At 42.7% G+C, this 26,977-nt stretch overlaps 1 protein-coding gene across 9 annotated transcripts in view; it reads right to left on the bottom strand.

Annotated features, from left to right (window-relative positions):
* LOC6500553 (tyrosine-protein kinase Fer) overlaps positions 1–26,977 on the bottom strand; it is a 27,812-nt gene extending 835 nt beyond the window's left edge. For 2 of the 9 annotated variants that reach the window (XM_044714253.1, XM_044714261.1), the window contains exons 1-11: positions 24,354–24,608; positions 22,922–23,109; positions 5,354–5,450; positions 4,954–5,290; positions 4,612–4,890; positions 4,376–4,553; positions 886–1,260; positions 616–829; positions 464–550; positions 274–402; positions 33–215 (exon numbers count right to left, since the gene is read on the bottom strand). In XM_044714253.1, the coding sequence (XP_044570188.1) occupies positions 33–215; positions 274–402; positions 464–550; positions 616–829; positions 886–1,260; positions 4,376–4,553; positions 4,612–4,890; positions 4,954–5,290; positions 5,354–5,450; positions 22,922–23,109; positions 24,354–24,555 (2,269 nt within the window). In that variant the 5' untranslated portion in view covers positions 24,556–24,608. Of the gene's footprint in view, positions 1–32; positions 216–273; positions 403–463; positions 551–615; positions 830–885; positions 1,261–1,621; positions 2,192–2,564; positions 4,164–4,375; positions 4,554–4,611; positions 4,891–4,953; positions 5,291–5,353; positions 5,451–22,921; positions 23,110–24,353; positions 25,126–26,611 lie in introns of those variants that run through there. The other 7 variants (XM_044714248.1, XM_001953428.4, XM_044714251.1 and 4 more) reach the window with 7 other exon arrangements.

Raw genomic sequence — 26,977 nt, 5'->3', positions numbered from 1 at the left:
TAAATAGTAGACTTGTAAGATGACATCCTTACCGGTATCAATGCGCTCCCTGGCCCTGGAATTGCTCATGCCGGAGTAGGGTGTGTCACCCTTGGAGAAGATCTCCCACATCAATATCCCGTAGGACCAGACATCGCACAAGGAGGTGTATTTTCCGAAATTCAAAGCCTCTGGAGCTGTCCATTTCACGGGTATTTGTTTCATGCCATCGGAAACTATTCAAAAGGATATTTTATATTTATGATTTAAGGTTTAAGAGAAATGAGGTTCTACCTATGTATTCCTCTTCTTCGCGTGACATTCCAAAGTCAGAAATCTTAACACTGTGCTCCAGATCAACCAGACAGTTCCGCGCCGCCAGATCTCGATGAATGCAATTCTTTGACTCTAGATATCGCATGCCTATAGATAAAGATATTGTATCTTGAAGTTATGGTTATTTTAGAGTGATTCTTAAGCTTACCAGCAGCAGCATCTCTGCACATTCCCATTTGTTGGCGGGTGGAGAGGCCATTGGAGTTCTTACGCAAGTAAGTAAGCAGGGAACCACCTGAGAGATTCCAAATATAAGATATTATTTATAAGAATTAAGAGATATAGTATGTTGACACTCACCCAGCACCAATTCCATGACAATCATTATTGGCTGCTTCTGCACACAAATGCCAATTAGCTTGACGATATTAGGATGATCGTATTGCTTCAGGATGCGACCCTCTTGAAGGAACTTCCGTTTCTGTTCATCTGGCAGGGTCATCCTGCAGGTCTTTACAGCCACGTCCAGCTTCGTGGACTTTAGCTTGGCCTTGTAGACATCCCCAAAGTTTCCCTAAAAATAAACACAAATTAGAGTCTGATATTTATGGTTTTAGGGGAATAGCTTACCCTGCCAATCCTCTCCAGCAACACCACATCATCGTTGCTTAGTTCCCAGCGCTCTCGACAAACTGGTCGCCGGAGAATGGCTCCGGACTTGACGGTGACTGGTAATTCCGAGTGATACTGGTGCATGATCAGCTCCTGAATGCTGGCAAAGGGCGGTCCTTCGAAACGGAAATTACCCTCTCCGGTGGTCTGGACAATGAAGTGCTTGTGGCCGTTCCAGCAGACACTCAGTACGATTTGGCTCTCCTCGTTCCGGATGGTTTCACGGACCAGGAAATCGCCATCATTGTTCAACAGCCGGACAACTTCCTCGCGCGGCAGAACACCGTGGAACCATTCCTCCTCGTAGAGCGGTCGATTCGTGGAGAGCGATATCTGCAAGAGTCAGAGCCAATTAGCCAATCTGTTCTCCTCTCTTAGCCAAAAGATTAGTGGAGGCATGCAAAAAGAAGGCAAGCTGGTGAAATGTGAGGGAAAATAAATAAGAAACGATTCGGTTAACACGCCATTCCCGCATTTCCAAAATGGGCAACGGAAATGCGTGGGTGCAATCGGTTCTGATCTGACGGAATTGCAATATCCTCACAAACAAGACACACACAGGCAAATTATAATTTAAATACTGTAAATAAAGGCAAATAAAATGATAATATATGTATATATTGCTGTTACTACACCGATGTGGAAAATATGGATCATTGCTCAACGTTCAAGGTTGTCGCGTCGAGTGACTCACAAACAGTTTGGATTTGGGCCGCTTCTTTCGGGCCGGCGGCACGGGGCGACCGGCAAAGACAATTGTCTCGAAGATGCCCCCACATCCGCCCTCGGCTCCGGCGTAGTTGCTACTGCTGTGTCCGGAAGCGGTGCTACTCATGATGGAACAACCATCTATCTGCCCCGAAAAAAAACTACTTAAACTTGCGCAATTGCCACGGAAAACACAAATATGACTTCCAACTTATCCCTGGCCAGGAAGACGCCAAACATTTCAATGGACTAGATTAATGGCGACTGACGACGCTCGGGATTTCTTCCAAACCACTCGAAAGATCAGTGAGAACGAAAAGATATAAACGCTTTATGCTCTCGTTTGAACTTGTATCTCGCGGATGTGTTCTCCTGCTCTTTGGTACGCACAAGTAATTTTAGCAATTGGAAGGGTGAAAGTCTCTTTCGAAAAGTCTAAATCTGGATACACTTTTAAGAATTAAGGCCTTACTTCTTAACTATTTTAATTGAAAATATTACTCAATATTACTTAAGATTTTACGATTTCTAAAAGCTATTTGGTATATAGAAGTTCAATACTGATAATAAAGTATATAATAACAAAGTCAAACAATCCGAACACCCAATATACCCCACCATAGACTTAATTATAAGGTCACCCTGTGTTTTATTTTTGGATCTCTTGATAAAAAGCTCTTTCCACCGCATGCTTTCAATATTGAATGGTGAACGTGAGCGTTGAACATGCACAATCAATCAAACATGCAAATTGAAGAGGCAAGCAGGAGATTCATTCTCTGTGGGGCGGTGGCGCCACATGGCGCCTATAAGATATGGCCTTAGATACGGTAGCTCGATGCATTGGGGTGCAGTGGTGATTATATAGCATCTCGGGTATACGGATACGGATACGGATACTGCTACGGATGCGGATACGAGGGACTCACACTGGCCGCCAGGCTGGGCACACAGTAGCAGTGATCCTTCATGCTGAGGACATCATCGCTGCCGGAATCATCGTTATCCGGATCGTGATCCTCATGCTCCTCCATCTCCCCGGAACTGGACTCGAATGGTCGCTCCTTGTGGCCGGTTATTTGGACGGAGTGCTTTACTTTTGGCTCCGGTGGCGGACAATTGCAAAACTGCTCATCGTTGGAGCCCGATCCTTCGGGATTCTCCATATCGAACTCCCGTGCAAAGTCGAAGACACTCTTGCTGGGATGGATGCGTCGCCTCTTGGTGCACTGTTTGCAGGGCTTGGATCTCTTCAGCTGGAAGTTGAGCAGCTTGGAGCGGAATGTGTTACGGATGGCTTTCGATTTCTTTTGGATCTTCGGCACTTTGAATTTCAGTCTTGAGGTTTCCTTGGACGGCGTCGTAGTCGTTGTCGTGGTTGTGATAGTTGTGGTAATGGTGCTCGTGATGATCGTTGACTGGGAGGCGTTATGATTGCTACTGTTGTTGGTATTATTGTTATTGTTATTGCTGGAACTCTGGCTACTGGAGCTGCTGGTGTTGGCCTGGCAGTCACTGCTGCTGGAATGCTGGCTGGGCGGATGCTTATCCGCATCCTGTTCCTCGTTCAGGGTGGTGGCTTTGCTCATCCGCACCAGCGGGCTCTTGGAGAACTCCTTTAGATTGCTTAGAATATTACTGATTGATTTCTGGGTAAAGGATAGAGATCGCTTCTTGGAGTGGCCCATATCCTTGGCACTCAGCTGGGAGGAGCGGCACTCCGAGCTGGAGCTGGAACTGCGTTTGGTATGAGTATCCGCGTCCTTAACCAGATTGCGCTTCTGCACCTGACCCTCTTCGGCACTTTCGATGGCGTTCACATCGTCGCCAGGCTGAAGGTTTCTCTTCAACCGATCGTCCAGCATCCGATTCAGCTCATCGATCCTGTCCAGATGCGCGTCAATGGAGTTCTGTGGCACCGGCTGATTGTGGTTGATTTCTATTTGAACCTGTTCCCCCTTGGCCGGGGTCTCCTCCATTTCCTCATCGTCGCTCTCGGGTGTGGCCTGCATCTTCCGGCTCAGCTCCAGATCCGCGTAGATGTGATTGTTGTTAGTGTTAGTAAGAACAGCGGCGGTTAGCTTGGTGAGCGGGGCGGGCGAGGCAAGAACAACAACATTAGCGGGTTCAGCCTCCGGCAAAGGCTCTTCGTCCTCGCCCAAACACAACATGGAACACTGGGTGCGACGAAGGCGTGGCAGGGCAGGAGGCGTGGCACTCAGCGGTATCTCCTCGCCCAAGTAATGGACACTGGCCGCCAGTCGCAGGGGATGGTTAGTAATGGTCTCGTAACGTGCAGGACTTTGCGCATCCCCATTCCTAATTACCGACAAGGATCCGAGGCTCTGGGAGCGTGGCTGCATTTTGTTGAAGCGTCCTTGACGGGATCTGGTCATCGGTGTGGCCGGTTGGGGTGTGGACTTTCTCTTAAAATGACGGCCCTTACCGCGGAGCAGGGTCAGTACCCCACCGCGTCGCATCAGCTCGTTCATGATGCCCAGCCCTGGAGAACTGGTGGAGTTGGAGCGCTGCTCCGTTTGGCAAATGTTGGGTTTAGTTTGTTGGGATGTTTCAATGGGTATGGGTGTGTAGAGTATGTGGTATATGGTAAGGTCAGAGGGCAGCATCCAGAGAGAAAGAAATGAGTTTCGTTAAAGTTATTTAGTTTTTACCAATCACCAGTAAGCTACAGACTAAAAAATGGCCAAAACCCAAGGGAATCAGTTGAAAAGAAACCAACCTGCTGGTCGTTGTTGAAGCCGTTTTCGATAAAGTTCTGCTCGAGGGTCAGGTGATCATCGCATCCCGAGGGCAGCTCCTCGCAACCCACCTCGTTCAGGGCGCATTTGATCATGTCCACCAGTTTCTGTTTCTGCTTCTCCTGGCAGCGCAGAGCATTTAGGTCCTTCGATTGCCGGCTAGAAGTAAAATATACTTTAATACGAAAGATTTTAATGGATTTTAGAGATTCCTTACCACAGACTATCCTTGTTGGACTGAATGCCGTTGGAGTTGTTGCTGCCATTCGAAATGATGCTTCCATTGGCCACTGGCGATCCACCATTCACATGCTCGATCATCTTCAGCTGCTTCTCCTGGCAGTCCTTGACCGCTCCCTCCAGTTCCATGAGTCTATTCCGCAGCCAGTCCACCGTGAGGTTGTCGACCGTCAGGGTGCTAGACTGAAGCTTTCCGGGGATATCCTCGATGAGCGTTTCGTCGAATTGGAAAATAAGTGGAGTTGTGGGGGAGGTTCTGCGGAAAGGAATATTTAATAATATTAATTAAATATTTTAGGAGATATTAAGGGAAACCTACTTGTGTTTCTCGGTGAACTCGCCATATTCCTCGGTCGGATTGATGTTGCCTATCACAGTGTCGATGCGTTTCTGGATCTCCTTGTACTTGTCGGCCGTGAGATCTCCGTACTGGGCCGCCTCCTGCAGGATGTTGCGCCACAGCAGGATGAAGCTCTCTTGGACGGACTGCTGGTGCTCGAGGAGGCCTGGCAGGAGAACTGTGCGGAAATCCTTCTCCACTTCGATGGCTTCCGTGATGGATAGCACGTACTCGTTGTGTGTGAGATGCAGTTTGCGGCAGGCCTTCTGATACTTGTCCCTGACATCGTCCAGTTTTCGGCCACTACGTCCAGGAGCTGGGAGCAGTATTATAGTTTGATGAAATAGCTCAATCGGAATCTGGTTAAATATTAAATTACCTTTAATATAGTGCTCCTCGAAGCGCGTGCGCAGAGCCTTGTAGCCTTCCAAATGTTTCTGATATTCGGATTTCTTGCGAACCACCTCGTCGGTGAGCTGGAAAAAAAATACAAAAAGAGAAGAGTTGGTTTAGGGTTTGGGGCTTCAATGCGGTCGATGCGTGCCGTGGTGGTCTGTGGTCGGTGGCCATTAGGGCACTTTCCCAAAAAACAAACTCGAACTCATTACATCATGATTATCGGTAGCGTCATCGCGACGTGTTCGTCTTTTGGGTAGCGTAGTGTAGTGTGCTCCACATGCGAGCAATCGCATAATGGAACCCACTCCTATCCCCGATACTTATTCCGCCGACACCTCCATCTGCTCCATTGACTATCTCTCACACTTTCTTTGCTAAACATTTTCTCACGTTTGAATATTATGCAAGGTACACGTCCAGCAACAACTTTAAGGCCAAAAGAAAAGCGGCTCTCGCAAATGACTGATAAGTGACTGGGCAAAAAGGATTGCAGCATTATGCAGCTGAGCCAACATCCCAGCCAGCATCCGTTAGCAGTGTCAACAAAATCAACAGCGACTTTGTTGCACTCTGGGGCTCTGGGGACTCTTGGGGGACTCGCTTTGGGCCTCAAGTCAAGGGGCTGGTGGTTGGGGACTGGCTAGAGTCGGGGCAACCTGAAGTCGAGGCTGAAACTAAAGCCGCAGACTAATGGCAACAAAGTGCAGTTAGTCAAGCAGCTGCAAAGTTGCTGAGTTAAGGTTCCATAGACCATAGTGTGCAGCTGAGGCACAGTGGGTGTTGTGTCAATAAATAGTTTAGTGAAGTGATATAATAACTGCTAACTTAATGATTTTTTGCTTAAAATTGCATTCTCCATAAGTCTCACTTTATGGCTTATATAGTCTAAAGGGTTCTGCGAAATATTGGCATATTCTTGTTGAATTAGTCATCATGAATTTCCCAAAAACCCATCCCATCGTTTAAGCGGCCTAAGACTGCAACTTGAGCCGCTTTTTGTTGATGTTGCTGTTGTGCAGTTGACGGTGCATATTAATTGCAGACGGTTTTGCACTTTTCCACTAAATGCGGAAGACAGCCGAGGAGATGAATTAACTAATTGAATGATCACGCAAACCTTAAATGACAATCGCGGGAAGAATTCTCGACTGGCTAGAAAATGGCAAGGCTAGCAAAAAGCCATTTGATTGCATGCGTATAGCTCGGACGTATAAAAATTGTTGACCCAGTTTTTGTTATTTGGCATTGAAAGTGTATTGTCGAGAGTGTTTCGAGAGTTATCTTAGAATTTTGCTGAAATCGAGACAACTTGTTGCTATTGTTTGTTTCTCCCCCGCCATCGGCTACGTAATAACCAATTCTGTAAGGTTCTGGCCATGGCTTAGAGTAGACGTATGAGTGTGTTTTTTTTTTCGGCAAGTGGTTAAGCAACTTTCAATGCCTTTGCAGCTGCTAATTTGCCTAAAAAGTTGTTTAGAAAGAGAGAGCGCGAGAGGCAAGCGGCAGGCCGCAAGTAAAAGAAATAAACATGGCTCGAAAGTGGGTCATGCGCGCCGTTTTTCTTACTTCTCAGCGCTGCTAAACAGTCAATAGCATTTCGGCTACCCCGCCGCTTTTAACCCAAAGCCCGCTCCCCCCGGCGGACCTCGCCTCACACATATTGTTTACAAATGATTGCCAATTTTTTTTTCGTGCTCAGCCAGAACACCACGCCAATACCAAAGTCCAACCAAGGTGTATCCAAGGAAAGTTGATAATCTGCCACCTGCACAGAGCCAGCGAAACTTTCTCGATTTTCTCACGGCATTTCCCCTCCATCTACACAGAGCTTGGACTTGGTCTTGGACTTGGACCACCACGATTTCAGTAAGATTCTTCAGTCGATGTGGATCCGGGGAGGAACAACGCACAGTTGAAAAATTTCAAATCCATATGTAAATGTGGCGATGACCTAATGGAAACTGTGACAAGTTGTGCCAGCTGGTTCCACGTTTTGCATTAATCAGTCTCATTCTTTTTTGTTCGACTTGGCCGATTTGATTTTCTGCTTCTGTTTCTGTCTCTGATTTTTTCTCAGCTTTTGCCAAATGAATTTCTGTTTTTATTGGACACAAAATCAAGCGGAAAATTTCTGGCTTCTAATTGTGATAAATTAAGCTGCAAGCTGTCACTCAATAAAAATTCAAAGAAAAACATAAAACACTGAATTGAAATTTAAGGTTTTTGTGACAAATTAGAAGAGGCTTTGTTAGAGTCTTGTCCGCTATTCTTATTATTTAATATGCCTTTTGTTTTTGAGGACTATGTTTTGTTATAATTATAATAGCAGATATCATTTAATATTCAGCGAATATTTGAACCCCCAAAAATTTGAAGAGTATATCCAAAAATACCCTCTCATATGAAGACACATACAGCTAATAACAATAAAAGTCCACAACTCAATCAAGCGAAATTCAATTCATGTCTACACTTCCAAAGAAATTGCCTTTAATCAAAATAAATTTGTCAAATGTATTGCGGAATCGTGATGCAATAAAAAAAAGACACCGAATCGAGTAACCCGAAACAGATGGAAAAATGGGAAACAAGTCAAAAAACTAAACCCTAGACGGAGTTTTTTTTTTTGGCAGCGCGTGAGAGTTTTTCTTGGCTAGGAAAATTTGAATATGAAACGGCCTGGCAGCAGCTGTGACAACAGCTCATGGAAATAAAACGATAGGAAATGCCGCACGCGCTTGGAATTTTCCTTTGTTGTGGTTCATGTGGTGGGGAAATCAATGCAGCTGATTGTTGGGGAGTTTTTCAATAAACTAAACGCCATCGGGCCGAACAATCTGTTGTATCAGTATGGGGCACCACAAGATGTTGCATAAGCGTTGACAGCTTTGACAATAAGACTCGTAATAATGATGTTTTATGAAACATTTGGGATAGTTTAAACACTGGCGTTTAGTCTGCAATTGCAAATTATGCAAATTTACGACCGTTGGTCAATACACGAGTTCGCCATGGACCCCTGGACCAGCACCAACCATGGTTTGTCGAATAATTTCCTAGAGAGCTGGCCGGCCGGACTTGTCGTGGTCGCGATGGTGGTCGTGGTTCGTGCCTGGGCCTGGTCATTGAACCGCCAGACGGGGCGGCCAGCCCAACAATGAACACGCTAATATCAACGATACCAACCCGTTTTGATGGCTTTAACTGTAATCGGTCTATAGCAGTTTTGGCTTCTGTTGAATCCAACGTTCAAAACAATTAAAAATCAGTCACAAACATAATTGCCACGCAATATCTTCACTTTCGTTGCTATAGTTTCTGACCATTCCGTGAATAATATTTGCCAAGTTTATTTACATTTTTTATTGCTGGCTGACTATTGTTTGGCATTTCTTGTTTTTTTTTGCACAAAAATTTGCATGCGTGCCAAGTGAAAGAAGCATGACGAAAAAGTCTGAATTTAAATTGTATCTGCAAATGTTATTTCGGCGATATTTGGCGCTGCCAGCACTTTCTATTTCAGTCGAGTGTCGTCGCAACGAAAGCACGGCAACAGACAAAAAAATCAAATTCAGACAAAAGAATAGAATGGCAAAATTGACGATCGCAGTGAAAGTGCCTTCGCAATGACCAAAAAACAAAAAAAAAATTAAATTGCCCCGAGCATGTTTTGGCCAAGTTCGTTGCTTAAGTCTTTCGTTTTTGGGGGGCTGCCAGCACTACTGCCACTGCCACTGCCGCCGCTCAGCCGTTCCGGGAGGTCTCAATCGCAGCAGCCGGAGGAGCAGGAGAGGCTGCAGAACGACTTTTCAATATTCAAAGACACCTACGTGTCGCTTGCAACTTGTTTTGCATATCCACAGATACACAAAATCCTTCAGCAGCGCCAGTACATTTTGCAGATCGTTTCAGCGGTCAAGCATAAATTTTAAAAACCCCAGCAGATCATTAAAAGGTTTTAATAACTTAAGGTTTACACTATGAAATAATAGTTAGGCTATTAGTATTTTGTTTTATATTCATTACTAAAGGGATAATTAGGACGATAAATTAATGTAGCAGTATAATTTTTGTTTTTAACAATTGTTTTTAAAAGTCAGCCTCCAGTTTCCTTTTATCTTTCGGTGCAGTTGGGCAAAACCGATGGCTGAACTTGATTCCAGGCCCAGCTGCGCTTTTGATGTCAAGGAGCACACTCTGTTCGCACGGCTCTCGGCCAAGTTATTACGTCTCATATTGAGCTAGACCAGTCCCAGCCGGGAAGTGGTGAATGGCTTCGCTCGGCTTGGGCTGGCCGACTGCCTGCCTGGCTGGCTGGCTGGCTGGCTGGCTGGCTGTCTTTTGTTAATTTATTTTTACTGCTCCCCCAAACATGATGAAGTACTTGCAACGCTGCAGCCACCATCGAGCCAGAAATTAAGTTGCAGTTTACTGGAGCAGTCGTAACCGCAGTCGCTGCTCTGCCCCAAGCCAAGTGGCAGGTACAAAAGCCTCGAGTTTGTTGTCTTCGATCCATAAAGTACTTCGTTCTGCCGCGCAGGCGCAGCACTATCGGAGACTAAGTTGGGGTCCCGGACTGAAGCCCAGATTCGGGCCCAGTACGTTTTAGCCCTCGGGTTGGGTTCTTTATTGTTTTCTTTGTACACCTCGGCACACCTGCCCCTCCCCATCTTCCCCTTTCCATGGATATTGTGTGGCGTCTGTATTGGTGTGCATGTTGCAGACTTGTTTCATAACTGGTCCACGATTCTCGGAATTGAAGGAACAAAGGCTGGGGCTGATTTTGATTTTGACCGACAAACGTTGTCTGCGCTTGTTTGCCGTTGACTCTTCCCCTGCTCCCTGGTTCTGTTCCTTTTGTCTACACTGTGATAAAAAATTCTATAAAAATAATTAAGGTTTTTATTTTAAAAAGTATAATAGATTTTTGTTTCGCTCAAAACCAAGGTTTTTTAGTTTATACAGTATTTAGAAAGTTATTCCAAAAAATCCTTTTTTATTGTATTTTATTTCTGCAATTTTTTAAGAGTGCTCGAATCCACAGAGCTCGAATCTCAGCCTGCATCTGAGGCCAGAGTGTACTTGAAAATGACTGAAAAGATACGAATGTGCCGCACATGCGCGTAGATTATAATGAGATAAAGGGACTGGAAAGCAGGCAAAATAAAAAAATAAAGAAAAAAAGGTTAGCAGACAGTTCGTTGGCTGATGGCGTGTTTGAAAACCTTTTTAACGCGCTCCGTTCGAACCGGCAACTTAATTTTTATTGCGCCTGGCCAAGCCGCAACTCCAATTAGAATTCGTGCAATATGAGATGGTGCGCGGCCCAAACAGAAGGCCCTCCGATGGTCCAATGTCGGTGGCTTAAGCCGTGAATTTATGGGTTCTAAGGGGTTACCGAAATATAACACGATATGTTAACACTTGAACGATCGAGAGGTTCGGGTTGGGGACTTGTGAATTGCTTTCGTTTCTACCAGAAATCAAATCAAACGGATTAGTATTCAATAAACGTAACTTCTGAGCCAGAATCATTAGCCAAATTGGTCAAGACCATAGTGGGGAATGGCCATAAAACCTAAAGTTCAAACAAAACAAGCGCCATCTCTTGGGGGTTTTTTTTATTGTTTATTTTTTGCCAGGAATCTTAACTTGATTTGGCGGCAGCAGCAACTTAATTTCACAGAATGGTCCGAGAAATAAGTTAAGAAAAAAAAATGTTAAGAGAACGGGGAAAAACAAAAGTTCACACACAAGATAAAAATCGTTTCAACTACGTGAGCTTGACGTCGCCACTGCTGATGTTTCTAGTATTTATTGTCATACATAGTCTGTCACTTCTTTTAATTGTTTATGGCCTTGTTAGAGCAGTTCTCTTCCTTTTTTTGTTGGTTTTGTTTTTGGTCTGGTTTGGTTCATTATTGTTTTTGGGATTTCTCGTACCAGCCAGAGCGAGGGCGATCAACTTTGCTCGCCGGTCTTGTGATTACTTTGACCGTAAATTAAAATGAATTCTTTTGAATATACTAAGTGGAAAGCAGACCTTTTTGAGTCAAGTGCGCATTAACCGGTTTATCGGATATAAATATGTATATATATATATACCTTAATGTATCTATCGATTTAACGTCATCAAGCTTTCTTGACGTACTGCTCCACTTCTCGAAGTAATTACCAGATAATCAAAGCCTCATTACATAAATTGCCAATTAGGTGTTGCTCCCAGCATCGATACTCGGATTTGTCTTTACTTTTCCAATTTGTTTCATTTAGATGGCAATTATGAGATTGTTATACGAAATGGGATTGAGTATTGTGGTGGTGTCTGTGGGCGTGTTCTCATTTATCAGGCAATTTTTCTTCTTATTAGTGTTAATGCAATGCCAAAATGCACATCAAATCATAATCATTAGCCATTGCCGGCTTTTTGGCTTATTGGCTGGTTGGCTGGTTGGTTGGCTTTGTCGGATTGTCGGCTTTCCAGCACAAATTAGACAAAGTCGACTTTCACGCTCGAAAGTTTTCGCTTAAGAATTTCTCTTTCGCAATAATTGACTCCAAATCTTTTCAATTAAGTATTTGCGAATGCGAAACGTGAAACGCGACAAGAGATGCACGCCGAGAACCTGAAATGAACACTGACTGCCACCAGACTTCTTTTCAGGTTGTGTGTGTTTCAGGTTTTCTGCTCCACTTTCTGCTGGATACGGATGACACGGATGCGGATGTGGTGCATGGTAAATCCGCAAACGAAACAAGTTCATCTGACAATCAACATCACTTGGAAGTCGCCAAATGTGGCGAATGGAAAAACCAACCCAAGTCAACCCCTGTCGCACAAAACTCGCACAGTCGCTTTAGTCACATCCAGTTCCAGATCAGAAATACCCCAAACAAAAAAAAAACTGCGAATACCCATTTCTGGGATGACCTTAATAAAAATTAGCAGTAAATACAAAAGTTATGGTTACTTCATATTTTGGCACGTTTCCCGGCCACACTGTTGGCCCGTTGTTGACCGTTGTTGGCCATTGACACAGCCCCAGTGTTGGTCTCTTGGCCATAAATAATCGCAGCCATAAGTGAGACTTCCCAGCGGTATCGTTGTGTGTGGTCCGTCCAGTTTCTAGTGGCACTCTGTCACTATTTTGTGTCTTTCGAAGCCCGAGTTCAAATACTCGCCTTGACCACTTTTGGGGAGGGTGGGCCAAAAGTGCCCAGAGGTCTTTGAATATTGCGGCCCGAGTTCAATGTCATATTGGTGTTATGGTTTCCCTTTCTCTACATAGCCGGGTTTCTTTTTTTTTTTTTGGAATTTGGCCTGGTACCCTATTAGGTTAATTTTAATTACCAAAGTAATCGCAAAGCAAATAATCGAAAAAGGTGTGGTAGAGTGGCAAAACTATTATCAATTACGAAAATGGGTGGGTCTGAAAATATGTAATTAAATAGTTACCTTTAAGGTGCCTCTACTTCATACTCTACATACTTGTGTTTTTTAAATGATACTTTCGCTTATGAATTAGTTTTAAAAGCAATTTTAAAGGTATTCTTAAATCTTTTCTAAACAGCTTCTCTTGCTGTATTTCATCTTTCGTTTAAAGTTATTTTTGCACGCTTTCCGTTCCACTTATTTTAAATGCTCTGAGGTTGAGTCATGTTCGGCTTACTTTCATGGTTGCTCACGTAACTTTCGCACTTTCAATTCATAAATTAGCACATTCATCAATATACACAATTTACATTTTTTTTAAATGTGTCTCCATTTAAAATTTGTCCACATGATCCATTGGCATTAATTGTAGTAGCAACCCTCGCTGGGTTCAGCATAAATCAAATCAAAATTATATGCCCTCTATGCCTTTTTCTGCTTGGCTGTCATTTTCACTCTTCGTTGCACTTTGCGTTACCTTCGCTCTGTGGGGTTTCCAGCCCTTTTCCCATTTCAGCCAACGATGTCAACACTTCTGGGGCTGTTCAAGTACATTTTAATGAGCACAAACAAAACAATTTCGTTGTCCTTTTGTTCACAGTTGCCTTGCCCCTTTGCCCAAGCTTGTTTTCAAGGTGATTTCTTTCTGAAAGGAAATCGATTGACTCGAGAATATAAGGTCTCGGGTCTCAGGTCTCAGCTCTCACAGCACACGCCACAAGTCGACATGACCTATGCCCACACTTTTGGGGCTTCCAGCTGATGGTGGCTGATGATGAAAGTACCTTGGTGGCTTTCCATTTGGCTAACCGATTCAATTGGCAAATTCGGATATACCCAACTGACTCATGGGCTGGCGTCTGTGCTTGCACTGCGCCATTTTTATTTTTAGTAGTCAGCTATAAAATCTTTTCTCGTTTTCGGCTTATTTTTTTTTTTTTTTGTTGCAGAAATTTGTGAAAAATCAAACACAATTGTGCCGGTATTAATTTTCTACATGCAGCTGTCGCATTTCCCATTGCACTTTAGCAAAAATAAAAAAATATCACTTTTGGCGGCACACGCGGCGGCTACGTAATTTTCTATTTCTGATCCCAAACAATGCACTGTTTGTAATATATAATATTTGTTACTCTGGGAATATTTGTGCAACATAAATTAGCCGCCATCGTAAACATAAATTTTCACTTTTGAAAAGAAACGAGAACAAGCAAATTTTCCGAATGACGGAAAGTAAAAAGGAACAAATATGTTTTCTATATAAACTAGAGGTATTTAAAATAATAAAGACACTGAATGTGGCTATATTTCAGTTTCCTAATATCTGTATGATTTACTAGAAAATACGGTGCTCTCTATATATTTTTGATCCATTTTCTAGCCCAACTTTAATAGATTTAGACTTTAAGTGAAATTTAATTTCCGTTGAAATGTTCCAACCACATTTCCGTTGATTTATTTTTCCTCTAGTACCGGTTGTTAGGGGAAAAATGTTTCAATTAGCTAAATTATCGATTGTATACTGTATCTAGCCTCTAGAGAGGTGTGTTTTTTTCAAGCTAGCAAAAGTTTTTATTTTCAATTTGGCGCCATTCCAAATTAGCGAAACTGAATTATCACAGACACAGTCAACCTGCCACCACGCCCCTGCCATTGCCACCAGCCTCTATCTCTCGTTGATTTTCAATTTTCCACTATATTCTCAGCATTCAGCTGGGGGAGGGGGGGGATGAAGGAGAATATAAAAATTGCCAGAGCCAACGCTGCGTATGAGCAATGAGCAAGGGAAGCGTTAAAAGCCATTGCCGCTGGGCAACGTCAACAACATCTTCAGATTCGTTCAGTCAGTTCCTCTGCTTTTCGTTGTTCGTTGTTCTCGAGTTGGGGATCGTAAAAAGCCGAAAAATATTACCAAGTCAGTGAAAATTAGTGGGGAAATGGTTAGAGGGGGTTGTTTGGCCAAAAAGGAACGTGATTATTTTTTGCAAAGAAAGAATCTGAATGCGTTTTCGTAGGAAAACGGAATGCCGGCGACGTTTCTGGGGGCGTGTCTGGTTTGGAGTTTTGTTGATTGCCGTCAGGCCGTTCTGCAAAATTGCTTTCCCCTTCGCAAAAGCCCTGCCCAGGCTAGCCCAACAAAACCAACAACTAGAACAACAGTTTAACAGAAAATTACGAACAATAATGCGTTTTGTTAATGGCGACGGCGTTGCCATTATCAGAGCCCAGAGTAGCGGCAGCATACAGTCCTAGACTCATTGGCCCAGACAACCCCATTCCTGGCCCAAAACCGTCTGGGCCTGGGCCCGGCATAACTTTACCCATTATAGCTAGTGTCTATGCGGCGTAAAATGCCCATGATTACGGCTCCGCCAATTTAATTGTTAGCCGTACTCCATAGGTGATGGCTTTTTTTTTATAGTATATTATTTTTTGGGGGTGCCACCATCCAAACATTAAATTTGATTAAAGCTGCCGCCAATGGATGTGGCATGTCGGGATGATTTATGGTCCCATTAGTTTAATCAAAAACGGTTCAGCGACTTGAATCTCTGGCAAATGATTTTCAATGTATCCCACTCATGTCCATAAATGAAAATTTTTGCCATTTTGTTGCACTGGGCAAATGTTGGCATAAGTCTGGGCCCTGTGTCTGCATCATCGTGGTCTTCCTCCCTCGTCGTGTGTCTGGGCAAACGAAAAACTGTAGAGTTAAGGGCCAGCCCGTAACCATGGACATGGGGCCACATGACACGAAACGAAATTTGTTGGCACTTGGCTGAGCTTCGGGGCTGAAAACAAATTGCCCGCAGACTGCAGCGGTGGGCGGTTGTAACAACTGGCCTGGCCAGATTACAGTAGTTGGGTAAAACCGAAAAAAAAACTATTACAAGCTTTACAAATTTAAGCTGCAAAAATGGCAATTATAGGTATAGGTTAATGGTAATTACCAAATTCCGAACTGCAGATGACAATAAAAATAACTAATAGAGGGCTAATAATACAGATATTCTTGAAAAGAAAGCAGAGAACTTTGTTGAATAATCAAATTGTGATTTTTTTTCCTTAAAGTAATAGTACCAATTTGTAAAGTATTTACGAAGTAGTTAATAGTTAATTTATGTCTTGTGATTTAAGTATTTTTTTTAAGTATTCAATTAAAATTCAAAGCACATCGTTATTTTTATTATCTAAGTTTTCATTGCTTTGCAAAACTATTAAAAATAGTAGCAGCAAAATGGGTTTTCAATTATCTTAAATTTTCACAAATAGCAACACAAATTTCCCCATTTTGAAGGCTTTCTCTTGCTTCCTTTACCAGATCGCCCCATAGTAGCTTGTTGACATTTTTCGGCGTTATTAGAATTTCAGCCAGGACGCGACGTAAGGACTTTTATGCATTGTTGTCATCCAGTGCGGATCTCATCGGGCTTGTCCTGTCTGCCTGCCATTCACGTGGCCTGTCACCCCTGATACTTGACATTGCACACTCCGCCTTCCTCGGCCGGTTGTCAGTCAGTGTTCCCCTCTCTCCGTCGGTCTGTCACCCGATCCCAACCACCCCAACCTAAGCACAACTCTGCCCCCTTTATTTTTGCCATTTTTGCGGTTGGCCAACGGGCTTAACTCAATTTGCCACCGCATTGGACTTCCCGAAATTAAAATGCAAACGAACCGAAAGCCACGTGCAGGGATAAAGTCTGGGACAAAGGGAATGGAAGCTTCTGAAATGAATTTTACAAATTGTTTGTTTTGTTGCAGATTTTAGAAAATCGATATAAAAAGCAGGATAGGTATTCCGCTCAAGAATTGGCAAAGATATAGCCATCGCTGGGGGCCATATTGTCATTCCCATGCATTTTTCAACATCTTGAAAATTTAACAAAAAATCTAAAAAATATTTTGTTTTCAGATTTTGTACAGATCGATGGGGAATCGATATACAAATCGATTAAGGTATTCCGCTCAAGAATCGGATGAGATTTGGCAAAGATATGGCCATCGCTGGGGGCCATATTGTCATTCCCACGCATTTTTCAACATCTTAAAGGGGATCCCCCAGAAAAATGAAACAAAAAATCTAAAAAATATTTTGTTTCCAGATTTTGATGCAGATCGATGGGGAATCGATATACAAATCGATTAAGGTATTCCGCTCAAGAATCAGATGAGAATTGGCAAAGATATGGACATCGCTGGATGCCGTATTGTGCTTCCCATGAATTTTTTTATATTTTAAGAGGAACCTCCAAAGAAACGATCCTCAAATCGAAACGGAAGCTTTTTGGAATGTTATAGTTCGAAAAATTGGAGTAGCATAGCCTTCCGTGGGGAATAGAACTGTATGTGATTGATGGTGTTGAGGTGCACGGTATTGTAGAAAAATTATTTTAGCCCCTGCAATGGTAGTATAAAAAGTAGTCCCAATTTTTTTTATGTGTATTCATTTCCTTAGAAAATTAGCGGCAAAGAAATAGCTTTAATTTGTCGTCATTTAGCGCACAGCGAAAACGCACAAGATATCTGTGTTTATAAATAAACAAGTATTCTTTTTTGGTTTATAAGTAAACAATTTGTTGGCTGCTGCTGTTCCGAATCCGATCATGAAGGCGTGGGGGAGAAAACCAGACCCAGGGGCGACCCTCACAGTCGCTTGTAGATTATAATTTGCACAGCATTGGTAAAAGTAATGAAGGAAAAATAATAAGAAAAAAACTGAAATGATACCGCACCTTCACCCATAAACAAAAAACTACAAAAGCAGCGAGTCCAGTCGGCTGGCAGAATCAACAAACATAATTGATGATATTTTCGAGCAAAAATAAATAAAATAAAAACGAATTAAAAGCGATATGAAAGGCAAGGGAATGAATTAAGGCGAAATCCAATAACGAGGTATATAAATCACCAAATGAAAAACGAGAAAGGCGAGAACAATTAATATAATTGTGAGATTAAAATGAACTAATGGGAACTTGACACTATAAAAAAACATTTCCTATTTTTAAAAGAAAATTTATTGGTGTTCAAGGATATAACCTTAAAGGCAGATATATATTTAAGTATTTCCGCTGAAGCATTCATCTTTATTTCCGATGCTGCGGAAAACTTAACCCTGACAGTGAAGATAATGTGGGTTTGGGGCGAAAAAAAACTGCAGACAGATTTGAGGCAGTCTAAGTGCCCCATTGCATTATGCCGGAGAAACTGCTGCCACGTGGAAAATGTCATGGCTTGACGGAAGTAATCATCATCAACGCTGGTGCGAAAAGTTTGGGTTTGGCAAACACGCTTTTCTGTACACTGCACAGAAATAAAATATATCTTTTGAAGATGAAAAAGTTTTCCTATATCTATTTTCAAATAATATTTTCCATGTCCTCCAATTTTCTTTCAGTGCATTGCATTTGAGTTGCCCAGACCATGTCGCTGCGATTGGATGGCTGGTTAATAGTTCCGCAAACAAGCGTCTCTGGGACCTGACCAAAAACGAAAGTTGCAGATGAGTCAGAGAACTGCAGTTCAAACGGAACTGCCCCATAGCTATGGCAAGAAGTGGCGCCTCACCCGGAGCACCATTATGTGGCAATTATGCCAGCAACCCTCAAATTTTTTGGGGGCAGGCAGCACGGATTGGGAAACCAACCCCCGGGCGTTTGACGCCAGACGCACGCCATGACGTCGTCGTCCGGCAACCGCAAGTTTCATTTTAACAACTTCATGGGGGTATGGGGGTATGCCCTGCCCCTCGCCACGGTAAAGTAATCGTTATCCAATGCCACCCCCTTGTGTGGCGACTCGAAAACAAACTTTGTCACATGTTTGTTGTCAACAAATATCGGGCTCTAATTTTTACGCTGCGTGCAGTTTTGGGACCAACTCTCTGATGTTGCGAGTTTGGGGTTCGCAGCTGCACAGCGAAAAGTTGGAAATCACTGGGCTTACATGTCAGGCGACTTATGGCAGTGACTAGCAGATAAACAGATACCAAAGTATCTACAAGTTGTCCCCGTTCGCCGCTAAAGCAATAGCATGTGTGTGCGCCTTGTCTTGTATGTCGTCAGTCCGGACTCTGGACTGCCGACTGACTGCAATTTGTGCAGCTTTTGTCGCAATGTCAAGAAACTGTTGTCGCTCCTCCAGTCCTCAGACCCCTCGCTTCTCACATCTAACCCACCCAGAAAACCCCCACGCAGACGGCAAACAGTTAAGTTGTTTTGGCATTTTATGTGCATAGCATTTAGGGATCAAGACATCGAGAATTTATGGCCAGAAATGGTAATATACGAAACGCATTTGTGACCCTGTACTTGGCTCAGTTTTTGGGACTCAATTTATCTTGTGGTGCGAAACTGTTTCCCAGAGAGCTGCCACACGATAGCATTGTTTCAGTTTCCTCTGAGATTACCCAGAAAGTCATTTCCCAACTTTAGTTTTGCATTAACTTAAGTCAGTCAGAGATATCCGGATAAATACACATGAAGAAAAAGTATTAAATCTTGGTCCTTTATTACAGTGCTTTCTATACAACCAGTACAGAAAATATCTTTAATTTATTCCTCAAAATTTTCCGAGTATCTTTTCTAAATCCCATACATCATCCTATCTCCGGCTTACGGATGTGTGTGCGTGCGGCAATTATGCATGGGGGAAAACTTTGTAGACACTTGAGAACTGGCGGGGCTCAGGTCAATGCAGCTCAATTAAATGGCTTGTCCGAAAGGCTTTTGTGTTCAGAACCAATTGACTCAACTAAAAGGACGCCAACTGCGGGGAATTTGGGGGAGAATACACACCCGGAGGAGTGTGTGGATTTAGGATGGAAAAATATAAAACTTTGGCGCCGTCTCTAAAGCAATGGGAATACAAAAACCTCCCCCATTGTACATTAGACTCGATTTGTACGAGCTTAATGGGGAATTTCAATCAAGCGCTTGCCTTTTGCATGCCATTCGTTAAGTATCTTCAAGTGCGGCCGACTCGCTGGCTGGCCATGTGCAGCTGAAAGATACATTTGATGTGGCTACCGCTTGCAGTAGAGTTGCTCTTTGTTGTTGGTTCTAGGTTGTTTGTTTGTCAGCTTGGAGGGCCAAGTTTCAGCCCCCTGACTTCCTCCCCCCAACCTACACATAAGCCATATCTTATCGGCTTATCTGACATACCAGAGACGACGATCAGACAGACGACCGATTGTAGTTGCCATTGCCGGTCATGCTATAAAGATACTTGAATTGAACTTATTGTAATTAATACGAGTACTAGTACTAGTACATATCGGTGCAGTATTTTCAATGCCACCAGATTGAAATGTATCTGAGGCTGGAGAACGAGTCTGGAGGCCTTTTAGCATGCCTTCTGCGGTTTATCAATACAAAAGATAGCCGGGGCCAGCAGGGCGAGAAATATGTGAAGCCCCAGCAAAGCTGGGCACATGTGTGGCGTTGGAAAAGCGGTGGAAAACCCACCCGGAAGTTGAATCGCAGTGTGAGCCCTAATGCGTTTTTAGCTCGCCCACTCCCGCATCTGTGGGGGCGTGTGTGCAGCACATTTGACAGGCCAAAAGATACAAAGATACATTAAAGGCAATTCCATATCCATTAGCTGCGGTGCGGGCCAGCGCCGGGCGGTGTTGCTGGGAAGTATGGGGCTGTCCTAACGCCCTTAAGTGTTTCCAATTAATAACCATCCTCACAGTTGTACAAAATGGTATTCCTAAATATTTTTGGTGACAGCTTTGACTAAGTGATTGCTTTTTATGAAGTACATAAGGGGTAATTAAGGTAGACATATTTATTAGTTTGCCGACTAGTTACATTGGCAAATAGGCACTATTCCAGGAAAGCAGTAAACTCGATAAGGAATTTTATTACAACAGCAGTATAATTGTGCATGTGATAGATAACTTTGCTGGCAATAAAGAGTGTCTCCCAAAATGTAACCATATTATGAACCTATTTAAATATTCATATTTATGTAACTATAACCTCTTAGCTAATTAAAGTACATTTTATGGCAAATAAGTCGGTAAACAGCTATTATCATCTGTTAAGAATAGTCTGAAAGGCTTTCTAATTCCTAGCATAGCGTGTTAATCAATTTTCTTCAATCTTAAACGAGCTGCTTGTTTGCCTGCTCCCAATAATCTAACGCCAATCCATCAACACCGCATTGCAATTCAATCCATCAACACCATATAGAATCAATTCTTACCTCCATGACGTCCGATTGCAATGGCCCACACACACTACGGATACAAAGTTACGTAGATACGCGGTTAGTATCCAACTCGGCGACCCATTTCTAGACACTTATTAAATCAACAATACAACAACAATTCTCCGATGAGTTCTTGCCCCGCTCTATCGACAATAACTCAATTTTTCTTGCTATTGTGGTTGCTATTATGGCTGCTGCTCTATTCAATTCATTGCGCAAATATTACAAACTCAAAGTCCAATAAAGAAACACAGAAAACCGAAGGAGAATCTACACAGGGAACTATTATTTGTTTCGAGAAAGAAGTTGAGACTGGAAAAAAGGCCACCTAAAGCATCTTGAAGATATCTTTCTCTGTAGAGATCTTTGGAGGGGATTTGAGAACTGAAGATGAATGCTCAACTGATTCAAGCCACAGCCAAAGGCGAGCTTCTACTGGGGAGTCTGTGGAGTCTTACCCAGAATTTTGTATCTTTTTTTTTTTTTTGTATCTGCCTCTGGTACTGCTGCTGTCTGCTTTGTAATTTTTTATTGCTATTTCACTAAATTGTTGTCAATTGACTCGAGCTTGGCGCAAGTTTGGAGCATGTGCTGTTGCCAGTTTTTACCCTTTTTTTTTTTTTCTTATTGGGTTGTGTGCTGGAAACTTTGCTGCTTATTTGATTACACTTTATTGGCGTTCAAGTTTTTGCAAATAAATCGCCTTAAGTTTTGGCGAACATTTCATCAAACCCATTAAACTTTTGAACTGCAATAAACAATTCCAGATATTAGACATTGTTTAACGATGGGAAGAAGAAATCATCGACAAATTGTTCAAATTTTGATTGGCATTCACTCCTGGCCCCCTTCTCTGGGGGCCATACAGCACCGTTGAAATTGCGGCGCAAAAATAGATAGCTATCTTGATAGATAAATAAATAAATAAATAATACTACAGTAAGCTATAGATGCACTGGCAAACGAGACTTTTGTTTAGATTTGACAAAGGCCGCAGGAAGATACAAAACAGTAGCGGCGACAAAACAGAATTCTATGTCAAAATCGAAAAACAAAACATTTTTTTTTTTGGGTCATCGAGAACGGCCATTTTGGCACTAGAACCAGGCAACACACATTGGCCAAAAACCTAAACATAAACCTCTTCGTACTTGACTAAAATGTTTTCCCCAAAAGTTCTCGGTGGGCTGTCAAATGCTAATTTTGCTGTCAGCACCCGTGAATATTAACAATTTGTTGACCCTTCTTTATGCTCGTGTTGCTGGTTGGTGTTCTTGTCCTAATATTCTACCCGATGGGTTAATAAACTTGTTGCCTCACGACACGGCTCATAAATAAACACTTCTATTGATTTAGTACATCGCCTGGCTCTAACACAATGGCAATCGGTGTTCTCGTTCATTTTTTTTTGCGACTGTTTACAAGACTCTTAAGCTGCTTAGCTATGCTCCAAAGTTGTTTCTTCTTTTCCGCAGAAGAGCGTAATATTTATTTTGATTATACAAATATTAAGTATCTATAAGAATGTCGAACAATAGCCCGACGAACAACAAAAGGCCACTGTGGGCGTAGATCCAGGCTCTTGGAGCCCCAAGCTTCAAGTGATTATTATTGTTTCTTTTTGTCGCAGTTATTGACTCTTCAGCAGTAATCATAAATAAATTTCAAACACTCGAAAAAATAAAATAATCAACATATAAACAATTGAATTAATGGCCGGAAATTGGATAGTTGTAGATGGACTAAATAGAAAACACTTTAATGGAGCACTTGAGAGATTATTTTTTCTAAAAACTTTTTAAAATTAAACTCTTTTTAACTCTCAGTGTTGGGGCTTTTTGCGATTGGGGTGCGTCTTATTCACGTTTCTTTAATGAATATTTTGGGTGCGACACTCACATGATTCAGACGGGCCGCAATTTTCGCGTGCTCCTCCTGATAGGCTTTCCGGGCTTTCCGCTTATCCTGCGAGAGATGTGCTAGTTTTTCGCAAACAACCTCCAGTTGTTCGGCGTTGTATTTGAATTGCTTGGCCTGCTGGTCCACTTCATCCATATAGGATCGCCAGGATTTGGTCATAAGGCTACCTGCAGGGAGAAAACAAAGGCTGTTAGTCCACGAAACTGAGATAGTTGTGATATTTACATGCGTAATAAACCGATAAACAATATCTTTATTAGTAACCAGGCTAGTAAGCTTCCTGAACCACAAAACCACAGACTCTGATTCATTAAGAATCTTAAATTCGTTTAAATCTTTGCTCAATTGTGGATAGAAGTCGTAAGAAACTCCAGTGAATCATTCAGACTCAAGCCTCTGGTTGCTGAGAAGTGTGTTTTTTTGAAACATAATACGAGAGACTGTTTTTGGCAAGAAATTAAATATGTTTGCGCTTCGCTAAGCCGCAGAAACTCCAGGTCATTGCAGTCAAACCAAATCGGGCGCCTCAAGTTCATGGTCAAGGTGAGAGAGGCAAATCGCAGTCCGTGGAACTATCAAATGGCCCGAACTAAATCATTTTAGCTTCGCCATGGTCTGTTATTGTTTGGGTATAGTGGAGTGGTGGTTGTACGCTTGGAACGCTCACAGCGGATACGTTTGTTTGGCAATGTAAACAGCAACGAAAACACATTTCCCAAGCCAAAAACTGACACTGACTGGAAATTATAGCAATTTCATGTGTACATCGCATGGATGTTCTATCTAGTAATAGAAGAAAAAAATGGCAAAAGTGGGGGTAAGACTGTGGCAGCTGCACTTTGTCGACACTTTGATGAGCTCAGCTGGCAAGTTGTGCAGTCGTCGCAGTTAGTGTCTAAGTATCTTTGAGATACTGCCAGAATGGCCAGAACGTTTTGCAACGACTGGGCGGCAATTACTACGAGGCGGAGTCCTGTCCGCCGGATAGGAATGATGATGCCACACAGAGCCCGGTAGTTGAAAACAATTTGCTTGTCTGGCGATTATCTCAAATCGTTTGAAATAAAACCCAACGCGTATTATTCACTTGGAAATGCGATCGAGTCACGCGATTGTCCAGTTCAGTCTGCCAGGCTGCCAAAATTCGCACAACAGGAAGGGATGAAGAGATATATAATACTATATATACTGGCATATATCAGAAACCCATGTCTTATCTAAATGGTTTTATTCACAAAAGATCATTAACCCTAAGTTTATTATCCAAAGAATGTGTTCTGATGAATATTTATCCTAAAAGTGTTTGTGAAACAGGTGTTGTACCTCCTAATATTGACCAATTAATTGACCAAATTTGGCTTATGGGATGACTTATCTTATCGGGACTGTGATTGAAAATCGAATGCCTTACCTTGCATTTGGACTTCGTCAGCCCGATCGATTTTCAAGCCCTGCTGGGCCACGGCTGTCAGTTGTGTGGCATACTCCTTGTCGCATTTGGCCTTCAGTTGGATGGACCGTTTCATGGTCTCCATTAGTCGGAGCTCAGCGTCCTGGCGGACGATCAACGCCTCATGGCCGGCCCGACTCTGTAGGGCCGATGAGAAGCCCATGTTGTTGGGTTCCTTATGCTTTCGAAACACCCTTTTTGTATTACACTTGCTCGCTGCGAGATATACGAAATGATTCAGAACTGGTGTTATCGTTGGTGCATTTAAAGGGAAATCCAGAATAATGGGATCGTGTGGCAGAGAGTCGAGGGGGTAGGAGTGCATGGGGTCACTTGAGTAAATTGCACAATAAACACATGAAAAAATACGCCCCAACGGGCAACGGACATATGGCAAACACTTGTTGCATGCAAATATTTGTGGCGTTGGTTGCTCTTTTGACGCCTCACTGAAATCAATTATTTATGTCACACACTTTGTTTTTTTTTGTCACTTTTTTTTGTATTTCTTTTTTTAAATGCAGCCAAAAAAAACTTTCACATGCGTTGGCATTACTTGTTGATGGCTGGTTTTTGGGTTTTTTTTTATGTTTTATTTCGCTTGGATAGCATATGTATGTCGCGACATTTGCTAATTACACGGCTTTTTGATTAACGACTTTATTTGAGTCACTGGCATATGCTTTTTATCCGCCACTGGCCGCTAATTAACGCATATTTCTCCGCTCCACTACTATATAGAGATATATAAAGATATATCATTAAATGTATATATATTTTTTGTGGTATTTTGAATGCAACAGTTGTCTTCACTTGAACTTTTCACAAAAGTATTTTCCAAAAAGCAAAGCGAGCCAAACTGCAGCGCAGTTGCTGCTCCTGCTGCCAGTGGTGGTGGTGGTGCCTAGTGCTTCAGCTTCAGTGGTTGTTGTTTTGGTTTCAAAGAAAACAAGAAAGGAAAGCTAACTTCGGGCGGAGCCGAAGTTTATATACCCTTGCAGTTCAGTCGCAGTCCGATAGGTGGCGCCACGCATCTATATTATTAGATATACAGCGGATCGTATATAGTCGGCCGATCCTTATGAAATTTGGCATATCGAATTATTTTGACCAAAGAAGCATACATTGAAAATCCCATCCTTCTAACTTGAAAAACAACGAAGTTATGCCATTTCCGATCAATCAGTTATATGGCAGCTATAGGATATAGTCGACCGATCTTTATGAAATTTGGCAGATCGTATAAGTTGGACCAAATAAGAATCCATAGAAAGTCCCAACCTTCTAACTTGAAAAACAACGAAGTTATGCCATTTCCGATCAATCAGTTATATGGCAGCTATAGGATATAGTCGACCGATCCCGGCCGTTCCGACTTATGTACTACCTGCAAAGGAAAGAAGGGTGTGTGCAAAGTTTCAACTCGATAGCTTTAAAACTGAGAGACTAGTTTGCGTAGAAACAGACAGACAGACGGACAGACAGACAGACGGACAGACAGACAGACAGACAGACAGACAGACGGACAGACGGACAGACGGACAGACGGACATGCTTATATCGACTCAGGAGGTGATCCTGATCAAGAATATATATACTTTATAGGGTCGGAGATGTCTCCTTCACTGCGTTGCACACTTTTGACCAAAATTATAATACCCTCTGCAAGGGTATAAAAACTTGTTTTTCCCGCTTGCTGGGCGAGCTAACAAAAATAAACATTGCCCCGAGAAGACGAAGGGAACGGGAATGAGTTCGGACCAGGGACTGGGGGGCAGAGGCAAAGTCAATAAGGAAACACACAGCAGAAGGTGTGTGCGGCAAGTACGTGTATCTTACAGATACATTGATGCATCAGAACAACAACTTGATGCATTGTTTTTTTTTTTTTTTTTTGTAGTATGTGCGTGTCTGTCTCTTTCACTCCATCTTGGCCAGCACTTCAGCACTTCACCAGCTCCTTTGCTTGGCCAAGTCCAAGCTAGTAAAGCATAAACGGGTTAGACAACCACAACTGGAAAGGGGGAGAGCATCCCCAGATCGGCAATCAGAACCAGAACAGCACTAACACCACCGTTATATAAATTAAAAATGTAAGTAACAATTTTTTAGTGGCGGGTATCCGCTATAAGGTGCATTCTCAAATATATCATTTTTTTCGGGTTATGGTTGGGGAAGATCTTCTTGAGCACGCAATGCTCAGGGGGAACTAAATTTACCGGAGAATACTCTGCCGACGGTTGTCACTTGCAATTTGCGTAATCTCAGCGCACAGTTCTCTGCACAATCATAATTATATATAGATCGTTATCGTATCAAAGGCTTTATCAGAGCCCCCAATGACGCGACGGTTGCCTTGCGACGAGATTGAATTCAAAAATCTTAAAAAGACGTTCTCCTAAGATATCGGGATGCCTGGCACTTCACATGATCCCGCCACAGCGCGGAAAACAAATCGAATCGAATCGAAATCGAAACGTATTTAAACCAGGCCCAAACGCAGTGTACCTGTCCGAACCGAGAAATCGCGCGACCGTCCAACTTGAGTAGTATTCTTCGACTTGTTGGGTTCGAGTTCGCTGGTG

Source organism: Drosophila ananassae, chromosome 2L, assembly GCF_017639315.1.
Source record: "Drosophila ananassae strain 14024-0371.13 chromosome 2L, ASM1763931v2, whole genome shotgun sequence".
NCBI classification, from domain to species: Eukaryota; Metazoa; Arthropoda; class Insecta; order Diptera; family Drosophilidae; genus Drosophila; species Drosophila ananassae.
Note: the sequence above shows the minus strand (reverse complement) of the source record. Positions and strands in the feature narration are given on the sequence as shown.